At 46.5% G+C, this 24,063-nt stretch overlaps 1 protein-coding gene across 2 annotated transcripts in view; it reads left to right on the forward strand.

The window, feature by feature from the left end:
• Positions 1-24,063, forward strand: part of TBXA2R (thromboxane A2 receptor) — a 182,717-nt gene that overhangs the window by 135,014 nt on the left and 23,640 nt on the right. The window contains exons 1-2 of one of the 2 annotated variants that reach the window (XM_073546283.1): positions 19,301-19,376; positions 22,351-23,319. In XM_073546283.1, the coding sequence (XP_073402384.1) occupies positions 22,483-23,319 (837 nt within the window). In that variant the 5' untranslated portion in view covers positions 19,301-19,376; positions 22,351-22,482. Of the gene's footprint in view, positions 1-19,300; positions 19,377-22,350; positions 23,320-24,063 lie in introns of those variants that run through there. The other variant, XM_073546276.1, reaches the window with a different exon arrangement.

Genomic DNA, 24,063 nt, shown 5'->3' on the forward strand with positions numbered 1-24,063 from the left:
TCCTATGGTGCGCTCTAGAATATTTCCTGGCTAGTCTCAAGGCTCTGCCTTGACCCAGCTCTGGGCTTCGGCCTATGTTCCGCTGCTAGCTCTATGTCTCTGCACCCACCTCTGGGCTCTAGTATACGTTCTGCTTCTCTTCTCTTGGACCCGGCTCTGTGCTACTGCCTACGTTCCGCTCCTTGCTCTTTACCTTGCCTTGCCTTGTTTCTTTGCATGCCTTTTGCACGCGCCTGGCCTTCCTAGCCTCCTGTCTGTGCCTCAGCCATGCCCACCTTAGCCGTGCCCTCCTTCTTGTGCCTCAGCCGTGCTCATCGGCCAGTGACAGCTGTGTCACCTGTTATGCCTCAGCTGGGTTCTCCTCAGTCTTGCCCATCTCTCTGTGCCTTAGCCTGACCAGCTAGCCAGTGCCCCAGCCGGGCTCTGTGCTTCCTTGCACTCGCGCTGTCTCTGTACTGTGCTTTGCGTGCCCTCTTAGCATACGCAGGCCCTAGCCTGCCCCTTGGCATACCTCCCCGTGCTTCTCTAAAGCTTGCACAGATCTTGCCATGTACCCTGTCATGCCCTCTTGCACACACAGGCCCTAGTCTGAACCCTGGCGTGCCTCCTAGCATGCGCAGGCCCTTGCCTTAGCCTGAACCCTGGCGTGCCCCTCTGCATGTGCAGGACCTTAGCCTGAACCTTGGCGTGCCCCTCTGCATGCACAGGACCATGTCGTGAACCTCAAAGCCCGACGTGTTCCCAAGCACATGTGGGACCCGCTGTTAACCATGTACCCTGGCATGCCTCCTAGCATGGCCAGGACCATTCTTTGTACCGTGCCCCTGGTGTGCCTCTAGCATGCGCAGGACCTTGAATCATGAATCCTGGTGAACTCCCTAGCGTGCCTAGGACCTTGGACCTTGAACTCTGGCGCATCCCCTAAACACGAACCTTGCCTAGTGTGTTGTACCCTGCCTTGCACCTTGCCTTGGACCCTGGCGTGTCCCTAGCATGCACCTTGCCCTGGACCCTGGTGTGCTCCTAGCACGCACCCTGCCTTGAACTTTGCCTTGGACCTTGGCGTGTTCCCTAACATGCACCATGTCTTGAACTATGTCGTGCCTCCTTGCCTGAACCCTGGTTTGCCTGCCGGATGCCCGGAACCTGCCGATCACTGCCAGAGATCGTAAGCCTGACGACTGCGGCCTGATGTCCGGAGCTGATATCCGCAGCCTGATGCCTTGATCCTGTCGATCGTTGCCAGCTGTCCGGAGTCCGATGCCATCGAGCCCTTGCCTGTAACCAGGCGTGCCACCTGGCACGTACCATGCCATGGACCTTGGCATGCCCTCGCACGCACCTTGCTGTGTTTTCTCCATTATCACGTCCTGAACCTGATGTTACCCTGAGTTTGCCTTAATGAAGATACCTTGAAATCACGTCTTGTCTTGTTTCCTGCACGTCCCTTGTCATCAGACATTTACACATTGTGTCTACCTGTACCGGCCGTTTGGTTCCAGCAGTCGTGGTGGCTCACCCCCTTGGTCTTGCCCCTGACACTCCCTGTATAGGGGGTGGTTCCTCACAAGGTCAGCTCACCCTCGGTGGGTGGGTGCCATGACCCAGAGGGTCCTGTTATGAGCTCATTTTCTTGTTCACCTTTGATGTCTGATGAACTCCCTCTGCTGGTCAAAGGAGGTGGTAAAACTGATTTGGATGGGAGAGACCTGTCACCTGAACAGGTGGATTGCGATTGGACATCCGGAATCTCTGAGTGGATATAAGGCAGCCGACGCCCTGTAGGGTTGCTGGTGATTTCTCTGCTCTGAGCTCTGGCCTCCAGTTCAGTTCCTATCTTCTAAAGCTAAGTTTTTGCTCTGTTATTGTTCCATGAGATTTTGTCTGATTTGCTTAGTTTTGTGTTCAGCCAGCCCCGGCTGGGGCTTTGCTGAATTTCCATTTTTGTCCCTGATCGGTTAATTCTCTTTTGCTCTGTCTTCAGAATATATCGGAGTGCTGATATAGGGATTTTGAAGTCTGGTGACTTCAGGGCCGTTTTTCCTATCAGACGTGTTGGGACATTTTTGGTAGGGTTTTTGCGGATTGCAGCCAGCATCTTTTCTGTCCTTTCCTATCTAGTTAGTTGGGCCCCATCATTTGCTCTGCCTGTCTTTCTGTCTGTGTTTGTGTTTTCATCGGTTTTCACCGTCAATACATGCTGGGGGCTGTCTATTGCTTTGGGGTCTGCTCTGGGGCAGTTTAGATTTCCCCTTTCTTTAGGCTTATTTAGTTCTCCGGCTGTGACGAGGTGTCTAGGACCACCGTAGGAACACTCCACGGCTACTGTTAGTTGTTGTGAATAGGATCAGGGGTCTGCAATCCGCTAGCTACCAACCTCTCCGGTTTTCTGGACTTAGCTTGTATTTTTGTTTTTTCCTCCTCCAGTGACTCATTCATAACAGGGTCCACTCTAGAAAATGACTCAGCGATAGCTGACTCAGTCACAATAAGTTTGATGTGTCACATGACCCTCTTCCCATTGGAAAAAATAAAGTTGGATCCAAAATGGCTGACTTCATAATGGCTGCCATAGTCACCACCCATCTTAAAAAGTTTCCCCTCCCATATACTAATATGCCACAAACAGGAAGCTGATATCACCAACGATTCCCATTTTATTTAGGTGTTTCCATATAAATGGCCCACCCTGTATATTTAGACATTCACCCTATTTAGCTGTTTACTGAATCATTTTGGAGCTAGATTTAAATAAAGACTATGGGCTCAAAATAAAGAATTATATCTATAATATGAGGGTATAAAATTCAAAGCAGGATATTGAAGTAATGCTTTTAATTTAATTTAACAGTATGCAGATTAAGAGCAAGAATAATCCCAGAGATTTAACTGCAACAGAAAAAATCTCTTTGAGGCTGTGTGCACACGTAATGATTTTTAAGCGTTTTTGCCGCGATTTTCGAGTGTGACCAACCTGTCAATCACTTTCCAAGCGATGCTTCAAATCGCTTGGAAAGTGCTTGAATAACGCACGCGAAAATCGCGGCAAAATCGCGATCATAATCGCGGTAAAATTGCGGTGAAATCGCGCGGAAAAAAACGTGCGATTTCTGGGAAGGAGTCCGGTTTTTAGTGAGCGTTTTAAAACGCTACGTGTGCACATAGCCTGATATTGCTTTCGGTAAGATTATCAAAATTACTGCAATCAAGTCTCTAGATTGGAAAATCTCAGCATGTCGCAATAAACCAAATATTTTCAAAGAATCATAACCGTACTTTTGGTCCTAGAAAAAGTGAACAAACATATCTGCCCCTCCCCCCTCCCCCAAAAAAAAGAAAAGCGTTCCCTCTCTCCCAAGTCGCAGCAAAGAAACGTTAATGGAGCTGGTTATACTCCCAAAGATAAACTGCAGAAATAATGTATAGCATCTTCCGCAGACTAAGGCTGTGTGCACACGCTGCGGATTTGGTGCGGATTCATCCGCGCGGATTTTGTAAAATCCGCAGGTGAAACCGCAGGTCAAAATACCTGCGGTTTTACCTGCGGATTGCTCTGCGGTTTTGCCCTGCGGTTTTTCATCTCCTCAATGACATGTCAATTCTTTCTGCGGATTGAAAACCGCAGATAATCCGTGCGGAAAATTCCGCACCATCTGCACTGCGGTTTTTGATTCCCATAGGGAATCATGCTACTGTACACCGCAGCAAAAACTGCTGCGGGTCCGCAGTGGCCAAAACCGCTGCGGAACCGCAGCAAAATCCGCAGCGTGTGCACACAGCCTAAGAACTTAGCTAAAGAGATTCGGATTCCAGCAATCAAGTGAGTCCACTTCCAAAGGTGCTAAATTCCCAAAACCGGTTGTGTTTTCTTCTATTGCACTTCTTCTGGGGATATAATTATTCAGCTTTTCCTTCTTAATGTCCTGAAATGAATGTAGAAAGCAAAGGGCAAAAAGCCCACTGACAGTGCAGTACTGCGATACAGATCTTCCTTCCCAAGGTATTTTATTGTACTCAATAGATCCATAGAAAAACATCATGTAAAGCCCAAAGTTTCACCACTGCGACTTCCTACAGGGCGTAACATGCTTTAAACTCTACCTCATATTTATCCCAGTTATCCATGTCATCCCCAAACACATATATACAAAGGTTTTTCTTTATATAAAAAATTCCCTCAATGTCATCTATATTTATTCTGTCTGAACACAAACACCTGATAAAAGACTAAAAATATACTGCTCAAAAAAATAAAGGGAACACAAACAGCCCGTTGAAAATGGAATAGTGTTCCATTAATTTTTTTTGCGCAGTATATATCAATGAATAATGGCAAAATGTAAAAAATATTCATACTATTGATTCTGGATGTCATAGTAAACCATCAGTTTATTGCCATCATGTTGCAGAAGGCCAATGTCAGAAATTGACATTGGCTTATGCAATAAATGGTTAACAGCAGTGATAGAGCTCCACACTGGCTGCTGATGTTAGACCAATATAATCTAATGTGTATGGGTATTTCACAACTCTCTGCGATGACCTATGTGGTTAATCATGGCCAAAAGCTATTGTCAGAGACACCGCACTGAACTTGCTCACTGAGCCAGTGCGCGTGCCCTGAGTAAAGCGAAAGCGTGCTCAAAGATACCTGTGGAGCGGGCAGCAACCGAATAGATGCGTACTTCAGAGCCGCAGGACCTGAAGCACGTGACTGCTAGAGGCGTGGCCTAAACTCCACAGAGCTAGGAGCTGCAAGACAATTCCTAGCAGAGTAACTGCGAGACAAAGTTACCAAGGGGCATAGACAGGGAGAATAGTCAGGACGTAGCCAATGAGTCATACACAGAGATAGCTGCAGGGTACAAGAGGGGCGAGCAGAGAGTAGTCAGATCACAGGCAATGAGTCATACACAGATAATAACTCAGTACAGAATCAACAGGCAAACTCACAACGGGAAACAGAATCGGGTCAGAACCATATAAACAAGCTATAGCAATATACAGGCACACGGGGGTCAGCACACTAGGCAAAAGTATAACTGGCAGGGATTGAAGCTACCCAGAGGTTTATGAAGCTCTGCCAGAACCAGAAAGAGGCCACAATCATTAACCCCAAGTGTGCAGGTCAAAACCTGCACAGAGCTCCAGACATTAACCCCCGGTGTGCAGCTCAAAAACCTGCACTGGGATCATGACAGTACCCCCCTCTCAACGGGGGGCCTCTGGACCCCCAGGCTTCCCCGGGTACTTGGCATGGAAAGCCCGAACCAGGCGATCTGCATGTACCGAACGAGCAGGGACCCACGAGCGCTCTTCTGGTCCATATCCCTTCCAGTGGACCTGGTACTGCAAAGAGCGGCGCACCCGCCGAGAGTCCACAATATGTCCGACCTCATACTCCAATTGACCCTCCACCAGCATTGAAGGAACAACAGTCTCAGAGTTCTCTTTGACAGATCCTGCTGGTTTCAACAGAGACTTATGGAACACATTAGATATTTTTAAGGAGGCGGGGAGACGCAACCTATATGCCACAGGGTTGACTATCTCCATAATCTCGTACGGACCAATGAACTTTGGTCCCAACTTAACTGATGGTACCTTTAAGTTGATGTTACGCGTGGAGAGCCAAACCTTCTCTCCCACCTGAAACATGTCTCCCGAGGCTCTCTTTTTGTCCGCAAAATATTTGTATCTCCCCTGGGCCCGAGAGATATTACGCCGGACTTCAACCCAGAGGTTTTTTAACCACTGAACGGACCCCTCTGCTCCTGGACAACCGGAATCCACCCGAGAAAACTCCCCAAAATGCGGATTAAAGCCGTAGTTAATCAGGAATGGGGACATGTTGGTGGACTGACTCACCCGGTTGTTAAAAGCGAATTCAGCCAACGGTAACGCATCACACCAATCCTCCTGTCTGGCGGAGGTCAGTCACCTGAGAATTTGTTCCAGGGATTGATTGGTGCGTTCCGTCTGACCATTACTCTCCGGGTGATATGCTGACGAGGAGAGTGAGATGCCCAATTTCATATAGAACGCCCTCCAAAATTTGGCCACAAACTGCACACCTCTGTCAGACACAACATTCAGGGGTACCCCATGCAATCGGACTACATGCTGCACAAACAACCTTGACAATGTTTCTGCTGAAGGTAATGCTGCCAAGGGAATGAAATGGGCCTGTTTAGAAAACCTGTCCACCACCACCCAGATCACGGTATTGCCCCTGGAAGGTGGAAGACCGGTAATAAAATCCATGGAAAGATGAGTCCATGGCCTATCAGGAACCGGTAAAGGTATGAGTTCCCCAGCCGGTCGGTTATGCGAGCTTTTGGAACGGGCACACATGCCACAAGCAGAAACAAATTCCTTGACATTGGACCTTAACGAAGGCCACCAAAAACCCCTGGTTACTGCCTCTCTAGTGGCCGTGATACCTGGATGAGCACTCAGCCTAGAATCATGAAACTCCTGCAGAAGTCTAGGCCGCAATGAATCAGGAACAAACAGTTTATCGCTTGGCCTGGTTGCCGGAGCTAGGGCCTGAGCCCTTAGGATTTCTTGTTCCAACTCAGTTGAGACCCCCGCCACTACCACCCCTGGGGGAAGAATGGAGGACGGCGGCTCAGGGGGAGACACTGGATCAAAACTTCTGGACAGGGCATCCGCTTTAACATTTTTGGATCCCGGTCGAAAAGTAATTGAGAACTGAAATCGTGAAAAAAAAGTGACCAACGGGCCTGTCTAGGAGTAAGCCTCTTAGCAGATTCAAGGTATGCCAAATTTTTGTGATCCGTGACAACCGTGATAGGGTGAGCCGCCCCTTCCAAAAAGTGCCTCCATTCCTCAAATGCCAGCTTGACCGCAAGAAGTTCCCTATTGCCTACATCATAGTTTTTCTCAGCTGAAGAGAACATCTTGGAGAAGAAGGCACGGGGTTTGAGATTGGTAAGGGTGGCCGGACCCTGGGACAGCACAGCCCCCACCCCCACTTCAGAAGCATCCACCTCCACAATGAATGGTTTGGACGGGTCAGGTTGCACCAACACCGGGGCAGACATAAAACATTTCTTAATAGCTGAGAAGGATTCCTTAGCGAGTACAGACCAATTTTTTACATCAGCTCCCTTCTGGGTAAGATCCGTGAGTGGTTTAACCACTTGTGAGAAACCTTTAATGAATCTCCGGTAATAGTTCGCAAATCCTAAGAAGCGCTGGAGCCCCTTGAGATCTCGAGGCTGAACCCAGTCAGCGATCGCCAGCACCTTCTTAGGATCCATACGAAACCCCTCACAGGACACAATCAACCCCAAAAAAGACAGCTCCTGTACAAAAAACGAACATTTTTCCAATTTGGCAAACAATTGATTCTCCCTGAGTCTCTGGAGAACTGTCTTTAGATGTTGCAAGTGAGATTGACTGTCCGGGGAATACACCAAAATATCATCCAAATAAATAATAAAAAAACGGCCTATCAGATCAGAAAACACAACATTGATGAAGTTTTGGAAAATAGCGGGTGCATTAGTTAACCCAAATGGCATTACCAGGTTCTCGAAGAGTCCTTCTGATGTGAGGAATGCCGTTTTCCACTCGTCCCCTTCCCGAACCCTTATCAGATTGTAGGCCCCTCGCAGATCCAACTTGGAGAACCATTGGGCCCCAGCTAACTGGTTACATAAGTCTGGGATGAGGGGAAGCGGGTAAGAGTTCCTAACCGTTATCTTGTTCAGTTCCCGAAAGTCGAGGCACGGCCGCAAACCACCATCTTTTTTCTTCACAAAGAAGAACCCTGCTGCCACAGGTGACACAGAAGGCCTGATATGCCCTTTGCGGAGACTCTCAGCTATGTACTCCTTCATGGCTTGGCGCTCAGGCCCAGACAAATTGAACAATCGAGCCTTAGGTAACTTGGCTCCGGGTACTAAATCAATGGCACAATCATAGGGTCTATGTGGTGGCAGCGCCTCAGCCTCACTTTCGGAAAAAACGTCTTCGAAATCTTTCAGGTACTCCGGAATACCTTCCAGATCGACAGACGACACAGACACTGATTTAACAGCGTTAACAAGATGTCCCCGGTTACCACATTTACTATTGCATCCCGATTGAGTGATTTCCCCTGTAACCCAATCAATGGTAGGATTATGGCGTTGAAGCCAAGGCATCCCCAGTACCAGTCCTGCAGGCAAGTTATCTACCACCAGACAACTTAGTTTCTCCACATGAGTGGAACCCACTTTTAGAGAAAAAAGTTCAGACCTGCAACAGATACCGTTTTGGGTAAGAGGAGATGAGTCAATTGCCACAAGTTTAACAGGATCGTGAAGCCTGACTGTCCCTATCTTATAAAGAGTCATAACCTTGGTATCAATCAGGTTCACAGCCGAACCGCAGTCAATAAAAGCAGTAGTCTGAACAGGACCATAACCAAGTTCCAGTTCCACCTGCAGCACCATTTTTGCACATGAGGAAAATTGTACCTGAAGGTCTGGGTAGCCTCCTCGATTACTACCCAGACCTAGTCGTTTCCCGCCATCTTGGAGGATGACGGACAGGAGGGGCAGTCCTTCTTCCAATGTCCAGATTTCCCACAATAGAAGCACAACTGCTTTTCCCGGCGGCGTCTTCTTTCCTTTCCCTCACAGGTGACAGCGTTCACCTCCATAGCCATAGGAAGAGTCTGGGTCTCATCTCCACTGAAGAATAAGGGCGTTTCCCGTTGCATAATGCCTCTAGCCCGCAGCCTGCGATCATGCGAACTGCTTGGACCATGGCATCCTCCAGGGAGTCAGGTGGAGGATGAAGTGCCAAAGCATCCTTCAGACGTTCACACAGGCCTCTGTGGAACAGCCCCCGCAGGGCGGCGTCACTCCAGGAAATCTCCGCTGCCCAACGTCTGAATTCAGTACAGAACCATTCAGCCGAGTGCTCCCCCTGACAGACACTCATCACTTTGTCCTCAGCCAACCGCACTCTATCAGGCTCATCATAAATAAGCCCTAAGGCTTCAAAAAATGTATCCACAGACATTCTCTCAGGGGCAGAAGAGGAAAGCAAAAATGCCCAGGCTTGTGGGGACCCCCTAAGCAGGGACATCACCACCCCCACCCTCTGTTTCTCATCCCCAGAGGAGCGGGGTCTCAAAGAAAAAAAGAGCTTACAGCCCTCCTTAAATGCCCTGAAATCATCCTTGTTACCAGAAAACATATCTGGTAATTTAACCGGGGATTCAGGTGGGACTAAAATGACATCTCTATTCCCCACCTGCTGGAAGCCAGCGGAAAGTACCCCCTGAACTGAGTCCTCAACCCGCTGTTGGGACTGGGCCAGAGCTTGGTGTTCCAAACTAAGCTTCTGCAGTGACTGAGTCAAGCTTTTCACCTGCTCAGATAAAGCACACATTGGGTCCATGCTGCAGAAGTGAGGTGAGAAAAAAAAATTGTAGGCCAGTTATAATGTCAGAGACACCGCACTGAACTTGCTCACTAAGCCAGTGCGCGTGTCCTGAGTAAAGCGAACAGTGCTCAAAGCTACCTGTGGAGCGGGCAGCAACCGAATAGATGCGTACTTCAGAGCCGCAGGACCTGAAGCACGTGACTGCTAGAGGCGTGGCCTAAACTCCACAGAGCTAGGAGCTGCAAGACAATTCCTAGCAGAGTAACTGCGAGACAAAGTTACCAAGGGGCATAGACAGGGAGAATAGTCAGGACGTAGCCAATGAGTCATACACAGAGATAGCTGCAGGGTACAAGAGGGGCGAGCAGAGAGTAGGCAGAGAGTAGTCAGATCACAGGCAATGAGTCATACACAGATAATAACGCAGTACAAAATCAACAGGCAAACTCACAACGGGAAACAGAAACGGGTCAGAACCATATAAACAAGCTATAGCAATATACAGGCACACGGGGGTCAGCACTAGTGTTGAGCATTCCGATACCACAAGTATCGGGTATCGGCCGATACTTGCTGTATCGGAATTCCGATACCGACTTCCGATATTTTTTCAATATCGGAATTCGGCATCGGAATCGGAAGTTCAGTTGATTGACAGCCTGACGTCATCATGATGCGCGGTGTGTGCGCATCATGATGCGCCGTCATTTCGGGCCTTCCGGGGGGTCTCTGCCGGCCTGCCGGGGGGCTGTGCCGGCCTGCCGGGGGGCTGTGTGGACTGCCCGGGGTCTGTACCGGCCTGCCGGGGGGCTGTGCCGGCCTGCCGGTGGTCTGTGCACCCTGTGGGGGTCTGTACCGGCCTGCCAGGGGGCTGTGCCGGCCTGCCGGTGGTCTGTGCACCCTGTGGGGGTCTGTACCGGCCTGCCGGGGGGCTGTGCCGGCCTGCCGGGGGGCTGTGCTGATGTCCGGGGGTCTGTGCAAGCATCGTCCGATGGGACTACAAGTCCCATCTGGCGATGCCTGCTACTATGACAGTGATTGACACATTAGCCAATGATGGGACAGTAGTAGTCCCATCATCCGGCTAATGTGTTAAATGTTAAAAAAAAAAAATACTACATACATACTACATGCATGCTACATACATACTACATGCTACATACATACTACATATATACTACATACATACTACATACATGCTACATACATGCTACATACATGCTGCATGCTACATACATACTACATACATACTACATACATACTACATGCATGCTACATGCATGCTACATACATACATGCATGCTACATACATACTACATGCATGCTACATACATACTACATGCATGCTACATACATACTACATGCTACATACATACCACATACATACTACATACATACTACATACTACATATATACTACATGCATGCTACATACATACTACATGCTACATACATACCACATACATGCTACATACATACTACATATATACTACATACATACTACATACATACTACATACATACTACATACATACTACATGCATACTACATGCATACTACATACATACTACATGCATGCTACATACATACTACATGCATGCTACATACATACTACATGCTACATACATACCACATACATACTACATACTACATATATACTACATGCATGCTACATACATACTACATGCTACATACATACTACATGCTACATACATACCACATACATGCTACATACATACTACATATATACTACATACATACTACATACATACTACATACATACTACATACATACTACATGCATACTACATGCATGCTACATACATACTACATGCTACATACATACCACATACATACTACATACATACTACATACATACTACATGCTACATACATACTACATATATACTACATGCATGCTACATACATACTACATGCTACATACATACCACATACATACTACATACATGCTACATACATACTACATGCATGCTACATACATACTACATATATACTACATGCATGCTACATACATACTGCATGCTACATGCATGCTACATACATACTACATACATACTACATGCTACATACATACCACATATATACTACATACATACAATACATTCATACAATACATACATAGACATACAGTACATATAACATAGAGTAACATACTTACCAATACTTGTCACATTGTTCCCCGAAGCCATTGTCTTTTCCGGAATAAATATTAACATAACAAACCACAAAAATACTCACCCACGATCCGAAGCAGTCCACGAGTGTGTCCCACGACGATCTTGGGTAGAGAACTGCAGCATCAGATGATGCTGCCGTTCTCTACGGGCTGCAGGAATCCAATGACGGAAGGTAGGTATCCTTCCGCACTGTATTCCTCCGCCACTTAAAAAAAAAAAAGTCCCTCGTCTCACTTTATGCCATTGCTGTGTGGGAATTTCCCACACAGCAATGGCATAAAGTGAGACTAGGGACTTTTTTTTTTTTAAGTGGCGGAGGAATACAGTGCGGAAGGATACCTACCTTCCGTCATTGGATTCCTGCAGCCCGTAGAGAACGGCAGCATCATCTGATGCTGCAGTTCTCTACCCAAGATCGTCGTGGGACACACTCGTGGACTGCTTCGGATCGTGGGTGAGTATTTTTGTGGTTTGTTATGTTAATATTTATTCCGGAAAAGACAATGGCTTCGGGGAACAATGTGACAAGTATTGGTAAGTATGTTACTCTATGTTATATGTACTGTATGTCTATGTATGTATTGTATGAATGTATTGTATGTATGTAGTATATATGTGGTATGTATGTAGCATGTAGTATGTATGTAGTATGTATGTAGCATGCATGTAGCATGCAGTATGTATGTAGCATGCATGTAGTATATATGTAGTATGTATGTAGCATGCATGTAGTATGTATGTAGTATGTATGTGGTATGTATGTAGCATGTAGTATGTATGTAGCATGCATGTAGTATATATGTAGTATGTATGTAGCATGTAGTATGTATGTAGTATGTATGTGGTATGTATGTAGCATGTAGTATGTATGTAGCATGCATGTAGTATGTATGTAGTATGCATGTAGTATGTATGTAGTATGTATGTAGTATATATGTAGTATGTATGTAGCATGTATGTGGTATGTATGTAGCATGTAGTATGTATGTAGCATGTAGTATGTATGTAGCATGCATGTAGTATATATGTAGTATGTAGTATGTATGTAGTATGTAAGTGGTATGTATGTAGCATGTAGTATGTATGTAGCATGCATGTAGTATGTATGTAGTATGCATGTAGTATGCATGTAGTATGTATGTAGTATGTATGTAGTATGTATGTAGTATGTATGTATGTAGTATATATGTAGTATGTATGTAGCATGTAGTATGTATGTAGCATGCATGTAGTATATATGTAGTATATATGTAGCATGTAGCATGTATGTAGTATGTATGTGGTATGTATGTAGCATGTAGTATGTATGTAGCATGCATGTAGTATGTACGTAGTATGTATGTAGCATGTAGTATGTATGTAGCATGCATGTAGTATATATGTAGTATGTATGTAGCATGTAGTATGTATGTAGCATGCATGTAGTATATATGTAGTATGTATGTAGCATGTAGTATGTATGTAGCATGCATGTAGTATATATGTAGTATGTAGCATGTAGTATGTATGTAGCATGCATGTAGTATATATGTAGTATGTAGCATGTAGTATGTATGTAGCATGCATGTAGCATGTACTATGTATGTAGCATGCATGTAGTATATATGTGTTATGTATGTAGCATGTAGCATGCATGTAGCATGCATGTAGTATGTATGTAGTATGTATGTAGTATATATGCGGTATGTATGTAGCATGTAGTATGTATGTAGCATGTAGTATGTATGTAGCATGCAGTATGTATGTAGCATGCATGTAGTATATATGTAGTATGTATGTAGTATATATGTAGTATGTATGTTGCATGTAGTATTTATGTAGTATGAATGTAGCATGTATGTAGCATGTATGTAGTATGTAGTATGAATGTAGCATGTATGTAGTATGCATGTTGTATGTATGTAGCATGTAATTTTTTTATTTTTTTTTTACATTCAACACATTAGCCGGATGATAGGACTATTACTGTCCCATCATTGGCTAATGTGTCAATCACTGTCATGGTAGCAGGCATCGCCCGATGGGACTTGTAGTCCCATCGGACGATGCCTGCACAGACCCCCGAAGCCTGCACAGACCACCGGCAGGCCGGCACAGCCCCCCGGCAGGCCGGCACAGCCCCCCGGAGCCTGCACAGACCACCGGCAGGCCGGCACAGCCCCCCGGCAGGCCGGCACAGCCCCCCGGAGCCTGCACAGCCCCCCGGCAGGCCGGCACAGCCCCCCGGCAGGCCGGCACAGCCCACCGGAGCCTGCACAGACCACCGGCAGGCCGGCACAGCCCCCCGGCAGGCCGGCACAGACCACCGGAGCCTGCACAGACCCCCTGGCAGGCCGGCACAGCCCCCCGAAAGGCCCGTACAGACCCCAGAGAGGCTGTACAAGGGCAGGAAAGGGTTTTTCTTATTCCGATACCGGAAGTCCCATAGACTTGAATGGGACTTCCGGTATCGGAATCGGCGATACCGATACTTTTTTTAAAGATCGGCCGATACCATCCGATACGATACTTTGAAGTATCGGACGGTATCGCTCAACTCTAGTCAGCACACTAGGCAAAAGTATAACTGGCAGGGATTGAAGCTACCCAGAGGTTTATGAAGCTCTCCCAGAACCAGAAAGAGGCCACAATCATTAACCCCAAGTGTGCAGGTCAAAACCTGCACAGAGCTCCAGACATTAACCCCCGGTGTGCAGCTCAAAAACCTGCACTGGGATCATGACAGCTATCTTACATGCACAATTTTGTGGCCAAAAGTTTTGAGACTGACAAAAATTTAATTTTTCATGAAATTTGCTGTGTCAATGCCTTTATATATTTTAGTGAGATGTTTTGTATGGTTACTGATGTACAATTTGATATGGTTTTCAAACTTTTACTGCCAAATACATAAAGTTTAGGCAAACACTTAATATTTGCAGTGTTGTCCCTTATTTTTTAACATGTCTGCAATTCACCCTGACATGCTGGATATCAACTTCTAGACCAAATCCTGAGTGATGACAACTAGTGATGAGCAAGTATACTCGTTGCTCAGGTGTCCTCCGAGTATTTTGGCGTGCTCGGAGATTTAGTTTTCGTCGTCTCAGCAGCATGATTTGCGACTTGTAGACAGGCTGAATACATGTGGGAATTCCCTATCAAACAGGCATTCCTCACATGTATTCAAGCCGTATACAAGTCGTAAATCATGCAGCTGAGACGAAGAAAACTAAATCTCCGAGCACACCAAAATACTCGGAGGACACCCGAGCAACGATTATACTCGATCATCACCAATGACAACCCATTCTTGTCAAATCAGTGCTTGGAGTTTCAATGTTTTCTTCACTGAACAACTTAGTAAAGATGAGTAGATTGATCTGTAAATTTGAGTCTAACTTGAGTCTAGCTTCCCCTCAAAAATAGTATGTGGTTATTCAAAGTGTGTTAACCTTGCGTCAGGCGCTATAGGCCTGACAGGCACAGCTCACACATTTTTGTTTCCCCCTCCTCCAAGGTGGCAGCGCTTCACGCCCCTTCCAGTACCGTCCAATGTCATGTCGGACGCTGTTCACACCACAGCGTCCGGCAGGCAGCGGTAGTTCCATCTCCGTCCACTATAGCCTCAGTGGCGCCGGCTTGATTTTACTCAGGTTATCTGGGGTTAATCTAGCTGGAAATCAGGTGGGATGTTTGGTCACGCCCACGGTCTTTAAATAGTCGTGCTGGCCTGTGGGCGTCGCCGATTATAGCTTGTGTTTTGTGCCAAGTGGTTCCGGTCTGGAGAGGAGGTGTTGGAGAGAGAAATTCATATCTGGTATCGTATGATCCGTTGTTACCTTTTCGCCTTCCTATATTTGTGCTTTGTTTTGCCCTGTTCACATTATAGTATTGTCCTGTGTGGTTGCGGCGCGGTGTGGTTTGAGTTCTCCCTGTCTGTCATTACTGTGTGGGCTTTGGTGGTTTTACAACTCACTGGGTGGAGGGTGGAGGGTTCAGCTTAGGGCTGAGCAGGAGATAAGGAGAGGCTGGAGGCTCAGGCATTTGCACCTTTAGCAAAAACCCTGGGTTGAGGGTCAGACAGGGTTTTCCCTAGTTTGAGGGACTCCGCAGGGGCCCGGGTTTGTCAGCCTCCTTTGACCTAAGCCCCGCATAACATTATAATCGGCCCAACATTTTTCCATGGATTCCATGACTTCCATAAACCGCCAGTTGGCGGCGCTGTCCGTACAGGTCACCGAGTTGAAGGGGGCAGTTCAGCAGCAGGGCCTGGTTGTAGCTAATGTGCAAGCGGCTTCTGCAGGTGCAGGTGCAGAGCCTAATATCAGTGTTTGTGGATAGCGGTTCAGCCACCAATCTCATGGATGAGGAGTTTGCACGCATGGCAGGTTTCAAGATCGAAAAACTCCCTCATCCTATTCACGTGGTTACCATTAATGCCGCTCCCCTCCCACAGGGGGAGATTACTGAGTTTGTAGCTGAGGTTAAACTCCACATTGGAGTCCTACATTCTGAGTGGGTTACATGTAAGGTACTCAATAATCTCCCAGCACAAATAGTCCTGGGTTTCCCATGGTTGTCTAAGCACAACCCGGTGATTGACTGGAGAACCCAGGACATAGTCCAGTGGAGCAGTTTCTGCCAGGAAAATTGCTTGGCCACATGTGTGTCCGCCGTGAAGTCCAGCCTTCCGGAGGCATTGCTGGATTTTGCGGACGTATTTTCTGAGAGGGGTTGCTCAGAACTACCTCCACATCGAGCCTATGACTGTCAGATTAGGTTAAAACCCGGGGCTAAATTGCCAAAGGCGAGGATGTTTAGTATTTCTGGTCCGGAGAGACAAGCTCTTAAGGACTACATTGCGGAGAGTTTAAGTAAAGGGCACATCCGGCCTTCATCCTCACCTGCAGCAGCGGGGTTTTTCTTCATTAAGAAAAAAGATGGGGGGGTTACGCCCGTGTCTGGATTTCCGGGAGTTAAACCAGATTACGGTCCGTGATCCCTACCCGATGCCTCTGATCCCTGATTTGTTCAACCAGGTGGCTGGTGCGAAGTGGTTTTCCAAACTTGACCTCAGGGGGGCATATAACCTCATAAGGGTCCGTCAGGGGGATGAGTGGAAGACGGCATTTAATACCCCTGAGGGTCATTTTGAAAGCCTAGTTATGCCATTGGGGTTGACAACCGCGCCGGCTGTGTTCCAACATTTCATAAATGATGTATTTGCTCATGTGCTGGGGAAATTTGTGATTGTGTACCTGGATGATATCCTCATTTATTCGAGCGACCAGGACACTCATTTAGAGCATGTCAGGCAGGTGTTACAGCTGCTCCGTGAGAATAAGCTCTATGCTAAGCTTGAAAAATGCATGTTTTTTGTTCAAGAGTTGCCTTTTTTGGGATATATTGTGTCCGCCGCAGGGTTTAAAATGGATGCCGCGAAGGTGCAAGCGGTGCTGCGATGGGAACGGCCTGGTAATCTAAAAGCGCTCCAGCGGTTCCTTGGGTTTGCTAACTATTATAGGAAGTTTATTAAGAATTTCTCTACTATAGCCAAACCGCTCACGGACATGACGAAAAAAGGTACCAATCTCGCTATCTGGTCTGAGGATGCGGTGCGTGCATTTGAGCTTCTGAAGAACCGTTTTGCTTCAGCCCCCATTCTGGTGCAACCGGACGTATCTAAACCTTTTACGGTGGAGGTCGATGCGTCTGAGGTGGGAGTGGGGGCAGTACTGTCACAGGGCTCGTCCTTGAGCAATTTGCGTCCATGCGCCTACTTCTCCAAGAAGCTGTCGCCGGCCGAACGGAATTACGACATCGGCAACAGGGAGTTGTTGGCCATCAAATTGGCTTTTGAGGAATGGCGACACTTCTTGGAGGGGGCGGCCCACCAGGTCACAGTCATCACCGACCATAAAAACCTGCTCTATCTGGAGTCGGCCAAGCGTCTGTCTCCCAGGCAGGCTCGCTGGGCATTGTTTTTTACACGTTTTAACTTTCTGGTGACTTACCGTCCTGGGGCGAAAAACACCAAGGCGGATGCCTTGTCCAGGTGTTTTCCGGGGGGAGAACCTCGGGAAGATCCGGTACCCATCCTCCAGGAAGGTGTAGTGGTTTCGGCTCTCACGACTGAGGTAGAGGCGGAGATTGCCGAGGCCCAGGAGGAGGTACCACCAGGACTTCCCGCTAATAAGTCATTCGTACCTCTTCATCTTCGTCTTAAAGTGTTGGGGGAACACCACGACTCGGTCCTGGCCGGTCATCCAGGGGTTAGGGGCACCTTGGAACTGGTATCGCGCCGCTTCTGGTGGCCAAAAATCCGGCAGGACGTGGTTTCGTACGTGACAGCTTGCATCACGTGCGCCAGGGCCAAGTCGCCCAGAACCCATCCTGCTGGCACTCTACAGCCTCTGGGGATACCTAGTAGGCCATGGACAGAAATCTCCATGGACTTTATCACAGACTTGCCTGCCTCGGCGGGGAACACGGTCATCCTGGTGGTGGTTGATCGATTTTCGAAGATGGCGCATTTTGTGTCGTTGCCTTCCTTGCCCAACGCGAAGATGTTGGCTCAGGTCTTTGTGCAGGAGGTGGTCAGACTGCATGGAGTTCCGTCGGACATAGTGTCTGATAGGGGTACCCAGTTTGTGGCGAAGTTTTGGAAAGCTTTTTGCTCACAATTGGGGATCAAGTTGTCTCATTCGTCGGCATTGCATCCGCAGTCAAATGGTCAAACTGAGCGCATGAACCAAAATCTGGAGCAGTATTTGCGATGTTTTGTGTCTGACAACCAAGAGGAGTGGTCGACGTTCCTTCCCTTGGCCGAGTTCGCATTAAATAATCACCGCCAAGAATCATCGGGAGAGTCTCCGTTCTTTTGTGTTTATGGGCACCATCCTCAATTTTGTACCTTGCGTCAGGGGGGCTCTGGGGGCGTCCCAGAGGAGGACCGGTTAGGAGTTCAACTATCATCAGTCTGGAGGAGTGTGAAACAGCGATTGCTGAGCATGAGTGCAAGATACAAACGTGTGGCTGACTCTAGACGCGTGCCAGGTCCGGACCTGTGTGTGGGTGATTGGGTGTGGTTAGCTACTAAAAACATAAAACTCAAAATTCCATCATTGAAATTGGGTCCAAGATTTATTGGCCCTTTTAAGATTGCTGCCATCATTAACCCGGTTGCTTATCGGTTGGAGCTTCCTGCGGTATACAAGATACACAATGTGTTTCACAGGTCTTTATTGAAAAAGGTGGTAGGCTCTGTGGACACGACGCCGATGCCACCTCCAGTCATGGTGGATGGCGATTTAGAGTTTGAAGTCTCCAAGGTGGTGGACTCTCGAGTACTGCGCCGTTCTCTTCAGTATTTGGTGCACTGGCGGGGGTATGGTCCGGAGGAGAGGTCTTGGGTGCCAGCCTCGGACATACATGCGGATCGGCTGGTCAGTTCCTTTCACCGCCGTCATCCGGACAAGCTGGGTCCTATGAGTCTTGAGGGCCCTGGGGTCCCTCGTAGAAGACGGGGTACTGTCATGTCGGATGCTGTTCACACCACAGCGTCCGGCAAGCAGCGGTAGTTCCATCTCCGTCCACTATAGCCTCAGTGGCGCCGGCTTGATTTTACTCAAGTTATCTGGGGTTAATCTAGCTGGAAATCAGGTGGGATGTTTGGTCACGCCCACGGTCTTTAAATAGTCGTGCTGGCCTGTGGGCGTCGCCGATTATAGCTTGTGTTTTGTGCCAAGTGGTTCCGGTCTGGAGAGGAGGTGTTGGAGAGAGAAATTCATATCTGGTGTCGTATGATCCGTTGTTACCTTTTCGCCTTCCTATATTTGTGCTTTGTTTTGCCCTGTTCACATTATAGTATTGTCCTGTGTGGTTGCGGCGCGGTGTGGTTTGAGTTCTCCCTGTCTGTCATTACTGTGTGGGCTTTGGTGGTTTTACAACTCACTGGGTGGAGGGTGGAGGGTTCAGCTTAGGGCTGAGCAGGAGATAAGGAGAGGCTGGAGGCTCAGGCATTTGCACCTTTAGCAAAAACCCTGGGTTGAGGGTCAGACAGGGTTTTCCCTAGTTTGAGGGACTCCGCAGGGGCCCGGGTTTGTCAGCCTCCTTTGACCTAAGCCCCGCATAACATCCAATCCTTAGGTGCTGCTTGAAACCCTCCCTTAATTTTACCACTGCCCTTGTGGAGAGCAGGTGTGACCTAAGTGGCATCTCAGGCTCATTGTGCCTGAAGGTTCTCACTTTTGAAGGCTTGTGCTTTCTGTTTTTTTTCATGATTGTTTATTTTACTCATTTTATGAATGAAAAATGCAAAGTTTGTGGATATTTAGTAGAAATAAGGAGGGCTTTACTGGACTTAAATTCTTTGGATGCATTGGTGTTACTGCTGCGTGTCAGTGTTATGAAGCTGTATACGCTGACGCACCTGCTTGCCCTCATGCATAATGGATAGAAATGCAAAATGTACACTGTAGACATGCGCTATGTACACTTGATGACACTGGTAAACAAAGTACTGAATGTCTACCTGTGTGGATGGGTAGAATGAATCATGTAGGGCACACGTGCACTCTTTGAGGAGATGATCAAATCGGTGATTCAGTCAGCAGGGATCCAGGCTTTCCTGTAGTAAGGAGCACAATACCTCAGAAGCGCATTGGATATCAGCACTCTTCTTTTTTGCTACAGAAGAGAGCCCGTAGTATAGTAACCGCAGGCAGACACATGGCGGCAGCTTTTTTCCTTTTGAAGCAGGTGTCAGGATCAGCGCAGCTGGCCAGAACTGGACTCTGGACCATACAGCACAGTATGAATCCAGGAACACAGCTCGGCTTAATTTACCAGTGTCATCAAGTGTATTTTAGCGCATATCTAAAATGTATATTTTGCTTTTCTTAGAAATGGTCTCTCAGGCACATTGCGCCCGAACACATAATCTCCGATATATGATAATATGATCTGCCAGTCTTGCTTTTCTTTCTGCCAATGTGTTTCTCCTGCTGAGCTTTTAACATCTGAATCTGAGTGAACATGATTCCAGTAGCATCTAACTGCCTTACAATTACTTTTTATAACTAATTTTACTGTTTAGTAATAGTAATATCCTGAAACATGGAGGCTATTTAGCGGTAAATGTGATATTTGGGAACTTTTTGTGTTATTATGTTAATGGTTATTGAATGGTGTTTTTGCATCTCTTTTAATACAGTCCTATGAAGATCACTAATTAGTTTTTGAGCCCAGAAATTGAGGTAATTAAATATTATAGGTGGTTTTCTAACCTTTGCCTGTCACTGACCAGGAACTCAGGAGTGCCGAAGATGCGCCTGACCCTCAGTATGATTGTGTGGCTCTATTTCTCTGTCAAAAAGAAAAAACAAAACTTGTCTGTATCACGAATATATTGTTTACACGAAAAAAAATCCCTTTAAATGTTTGTTTAAGGCTGGTTTCACATTTGCGTTTTTTAGCGCTGGAAAAAAACGCACACCTGCGCATGCGTTTTTTCCCCTATATTTAACATGGGTGCGCATACCTGCGCGCTGGTAAGCGCATGTATGCGATTTTCATGCGCTGCTTTTTTTGGGGTGTGCGTTGGGATTTTCCAGACGCAGCATGTTGCATTTTTTGGCCCTGCAAAAAAGCGCATGCGCACATATGCGCACGTTTTGCGCTAAAAATGGCCATTATAGCCTATGGATGCGCATATGTGCGCACTGGCATGCTCATGTATGCGTTTTTTTGCATATGCGTTTTTTTTTTTAAACCATGGAATTTAGGGGTTTGGGTTAGAGTTAGGGTTAGTTAAGGGGGTTTAGGGTTAGGGTTATGGTCAGGGTCAGGGTTAGGGTTGGGGTTTGGGTCAGGGTTAGGGTTAAGTATGGTTTTGTTAAGGATTAGGGTCATGGTTAGGGTCAGGATTAGGGTTAAGTATGGTTTTGTTAAGGGTTAGGGTCAGGGTTAGGGTTAGGGTTAGGGTTAGGGTCAGGGTTAGGGTTAGGGTTAGGGTTAGGGTCAGGGTTAGGGTCAGGATTAGGGTTAAGTATGGTTTTGTTAAGGATTAGGGTCAGGGTTAGGGTCAGGATTAGGGTTAGTATGGTTTTGTTAAGGGTTAGGGTCAGGGTTAGGGTTAGGGTTAGGGTTAGGGTCAGGGTTAGGGTCAGGATTAGGGTTAAGTATGGTTTGGTTAAGGGTTAGGGTCAGGGTCAGGGTTAGGGTTAGGGTTAGGGTCAGGGTTAGGGTTAAGTATGGTTTTGTTAAGGGTTAGGGTCAGGGTTAGGGTTAGGGTCAGGGTTAGGGTTAGGGTTAGGGTTAGGGTTAGGGTCAGGGTTAGGGTTAGGGTTAGGGTTAGTTAGGGTTTAGGGTTTGGGTTAGGGTTAAGTATGATTTGGTTAAGGGTTAGGGTCAGGGTTAGGGTTAGGGTCAGGGTTAGGGTTAGGGTTAGGGTCAGGGTTAGGGTTAGTAAAGTTATGGTTTGGGTAGTGTGAGGGGCCACCTAAAAATGTTGGAAAAAAACGCAAACGCGGTAAAAACGCGCTAAAAACGCATACAAACGCATAAAAACGCTGCGTTTTTTTCATGCATGCTCATAAAAATGCTTGAAAAAAACGCAGCAGTTGTATGCTTATGTATGCGTTTTTTCAATGCGTTTTTTTGCGGGAAAAACGCGCTGCAAAAAAAAGCAAGTGTGAAACTAGCCTAATGAATGCATTTTCCATTTTGTCTATCTCAATTAATTGTGAAAATTGTGCCTTTTCTTTCAGATTTTCATCAGTATATCAAGTCGTTAATGGATAAAAATCAGGAACATGGAAAATTTATGAATTCTGCAAGAACAATGAAGTGATAATTTTTAAGATACATTTTTGCATGTGAGAATTCTAGAGGAGCAAATCATGTGTATTGGAAATAGAGTGGAGACAAGTCTATGCCCCACAATGGAAAAATCACTGTCTTCAACTATAGCCTCCTGCTTCCGATATATTAATATCACTACTTCTGTGGATGGACAAAAGCCTATTACCTCTTCTTGGTTCTCTGCAATTTTCTCCATTATTGGTCTTTCCTCCAACCTATTTGCTTTTTGTGTCCTGGTTGGTGCATCCAAGAGAACTCAAAGTCGTTCAAGGTCTTCTTTTTTAATCTTTCTCGGGGGGTTGGTAATGACAGACTTCATGGGACTATTAGTGACTGGTAGTATTGTGGTGTCTTCCCATCTAACTCAATTTGATTGGCAGATTCTTGATCAAAACTGTCATCTCTGTAACTTTTTTGGGCTATCTATGGTTTTTTATGGACAATGCCCCCTCTTGCTAGGTGCATCAATGGCTGCTGAAAGATTTTTTGGTATAACTAAACCATTTTCACATTCTGCCAATATTTCGAAAAAGAGAGCGTACTGTATTGTAGTTATGGTGTGGTGCTTTGCCTTCTTTTTAGCGTTATTTCCTATAATGGGTATTGGTAGTTACACATTACAGTACCCGAAGTCTTGGTGTTTTCTAACTTTGCTACAGGACCCAAAGAATAAAGCCTTTGGATTAATTTTTTCCTTGACCGGTATATTTTCCGTATGCCTCTCCTTCATTCTGAATACAGTCAGCGTTGTGACCCTTTGCAGAGTTTATCATGACCGTGAGTCAGTCCAAAGACGCAGAGATAGTGAAGTAGAAATGATGGTCCAGCTGGTCGGGATCATGATAATTGCAAGTGTCTGCTGGCTTCCATTGTTGGTAAGTTTATGCCTTTCACATTTTGTAGGGTTTTAGTCATAATGATTAAGTGGCTATCTTTTTTTTCTGTTTATTTTTTTTAGGCTGGAATTTCGTATTCTTATCAATTTCATGTCGATACTGTTGTAATTTAAGGAGGATATTTTAAGTCATTGTATTGCACTAGACACCACAGTGCAAATAGATCTCCTTGAAATCCAACATCGATAGGAAGCATTTATTTAAAGCAGTTTTCTGGTCTATAAGTCTGCAATCACTCTGTGTGAATCCTACCAAGGCACGTACTGTGCTCTGCAGGGATTCACCAGTTTCTGAGCCAGGATCGCAGGATATGTATGCGTTATACATACTCCAAGCCAGATCCCATTCAGTGGGCACGACCTCGCTCCATACACCTGTATAGAGCAAAGCAGCGTCATCTAGTTGGCCATGCCCACTGGACTGGGTCACTAGTGGGGGCACGGTTTTGCTCCATACAAGTGTATGGAGCAAAGCTGTGGCCACTAATCGGTATCTGGCCAGGAGTATAACGCATAGGTACCCTCCTATTCTGGCAGTGCACAGTGCAGATTTATCTAATTGAACCTTACAACCCCTTATTGACACCTCTCCATTACTATTCCGGCTTAATGTCACCTTCCAATAGCAAGGTGACATTAACCCATTCTTATTAACCCAATAGCCACCGCTACAGGGCAATGGGAATAGAGAGGATAAGTGCCAGAAAAGGTGCATCTTTTTGAT

This window comes from Dendrobates tinctorius, unplaced genomic scaffold, assembly GCF_039654945.1.
Source record: "Dendrobates tinctorius isolate UK_male_01 unplaced genomic scaffold, ASM3965494v1 ptg000011l, whole genome shotgun sequence".
In the NCBI taxonomy this organism is placed as follows: domain Eukaryota; kingdom Metazoa; phylum Chordata; class Amphibia; order Anura; family Dendrobatidae; genus Dendrobates; species Dendrobates tinctorius.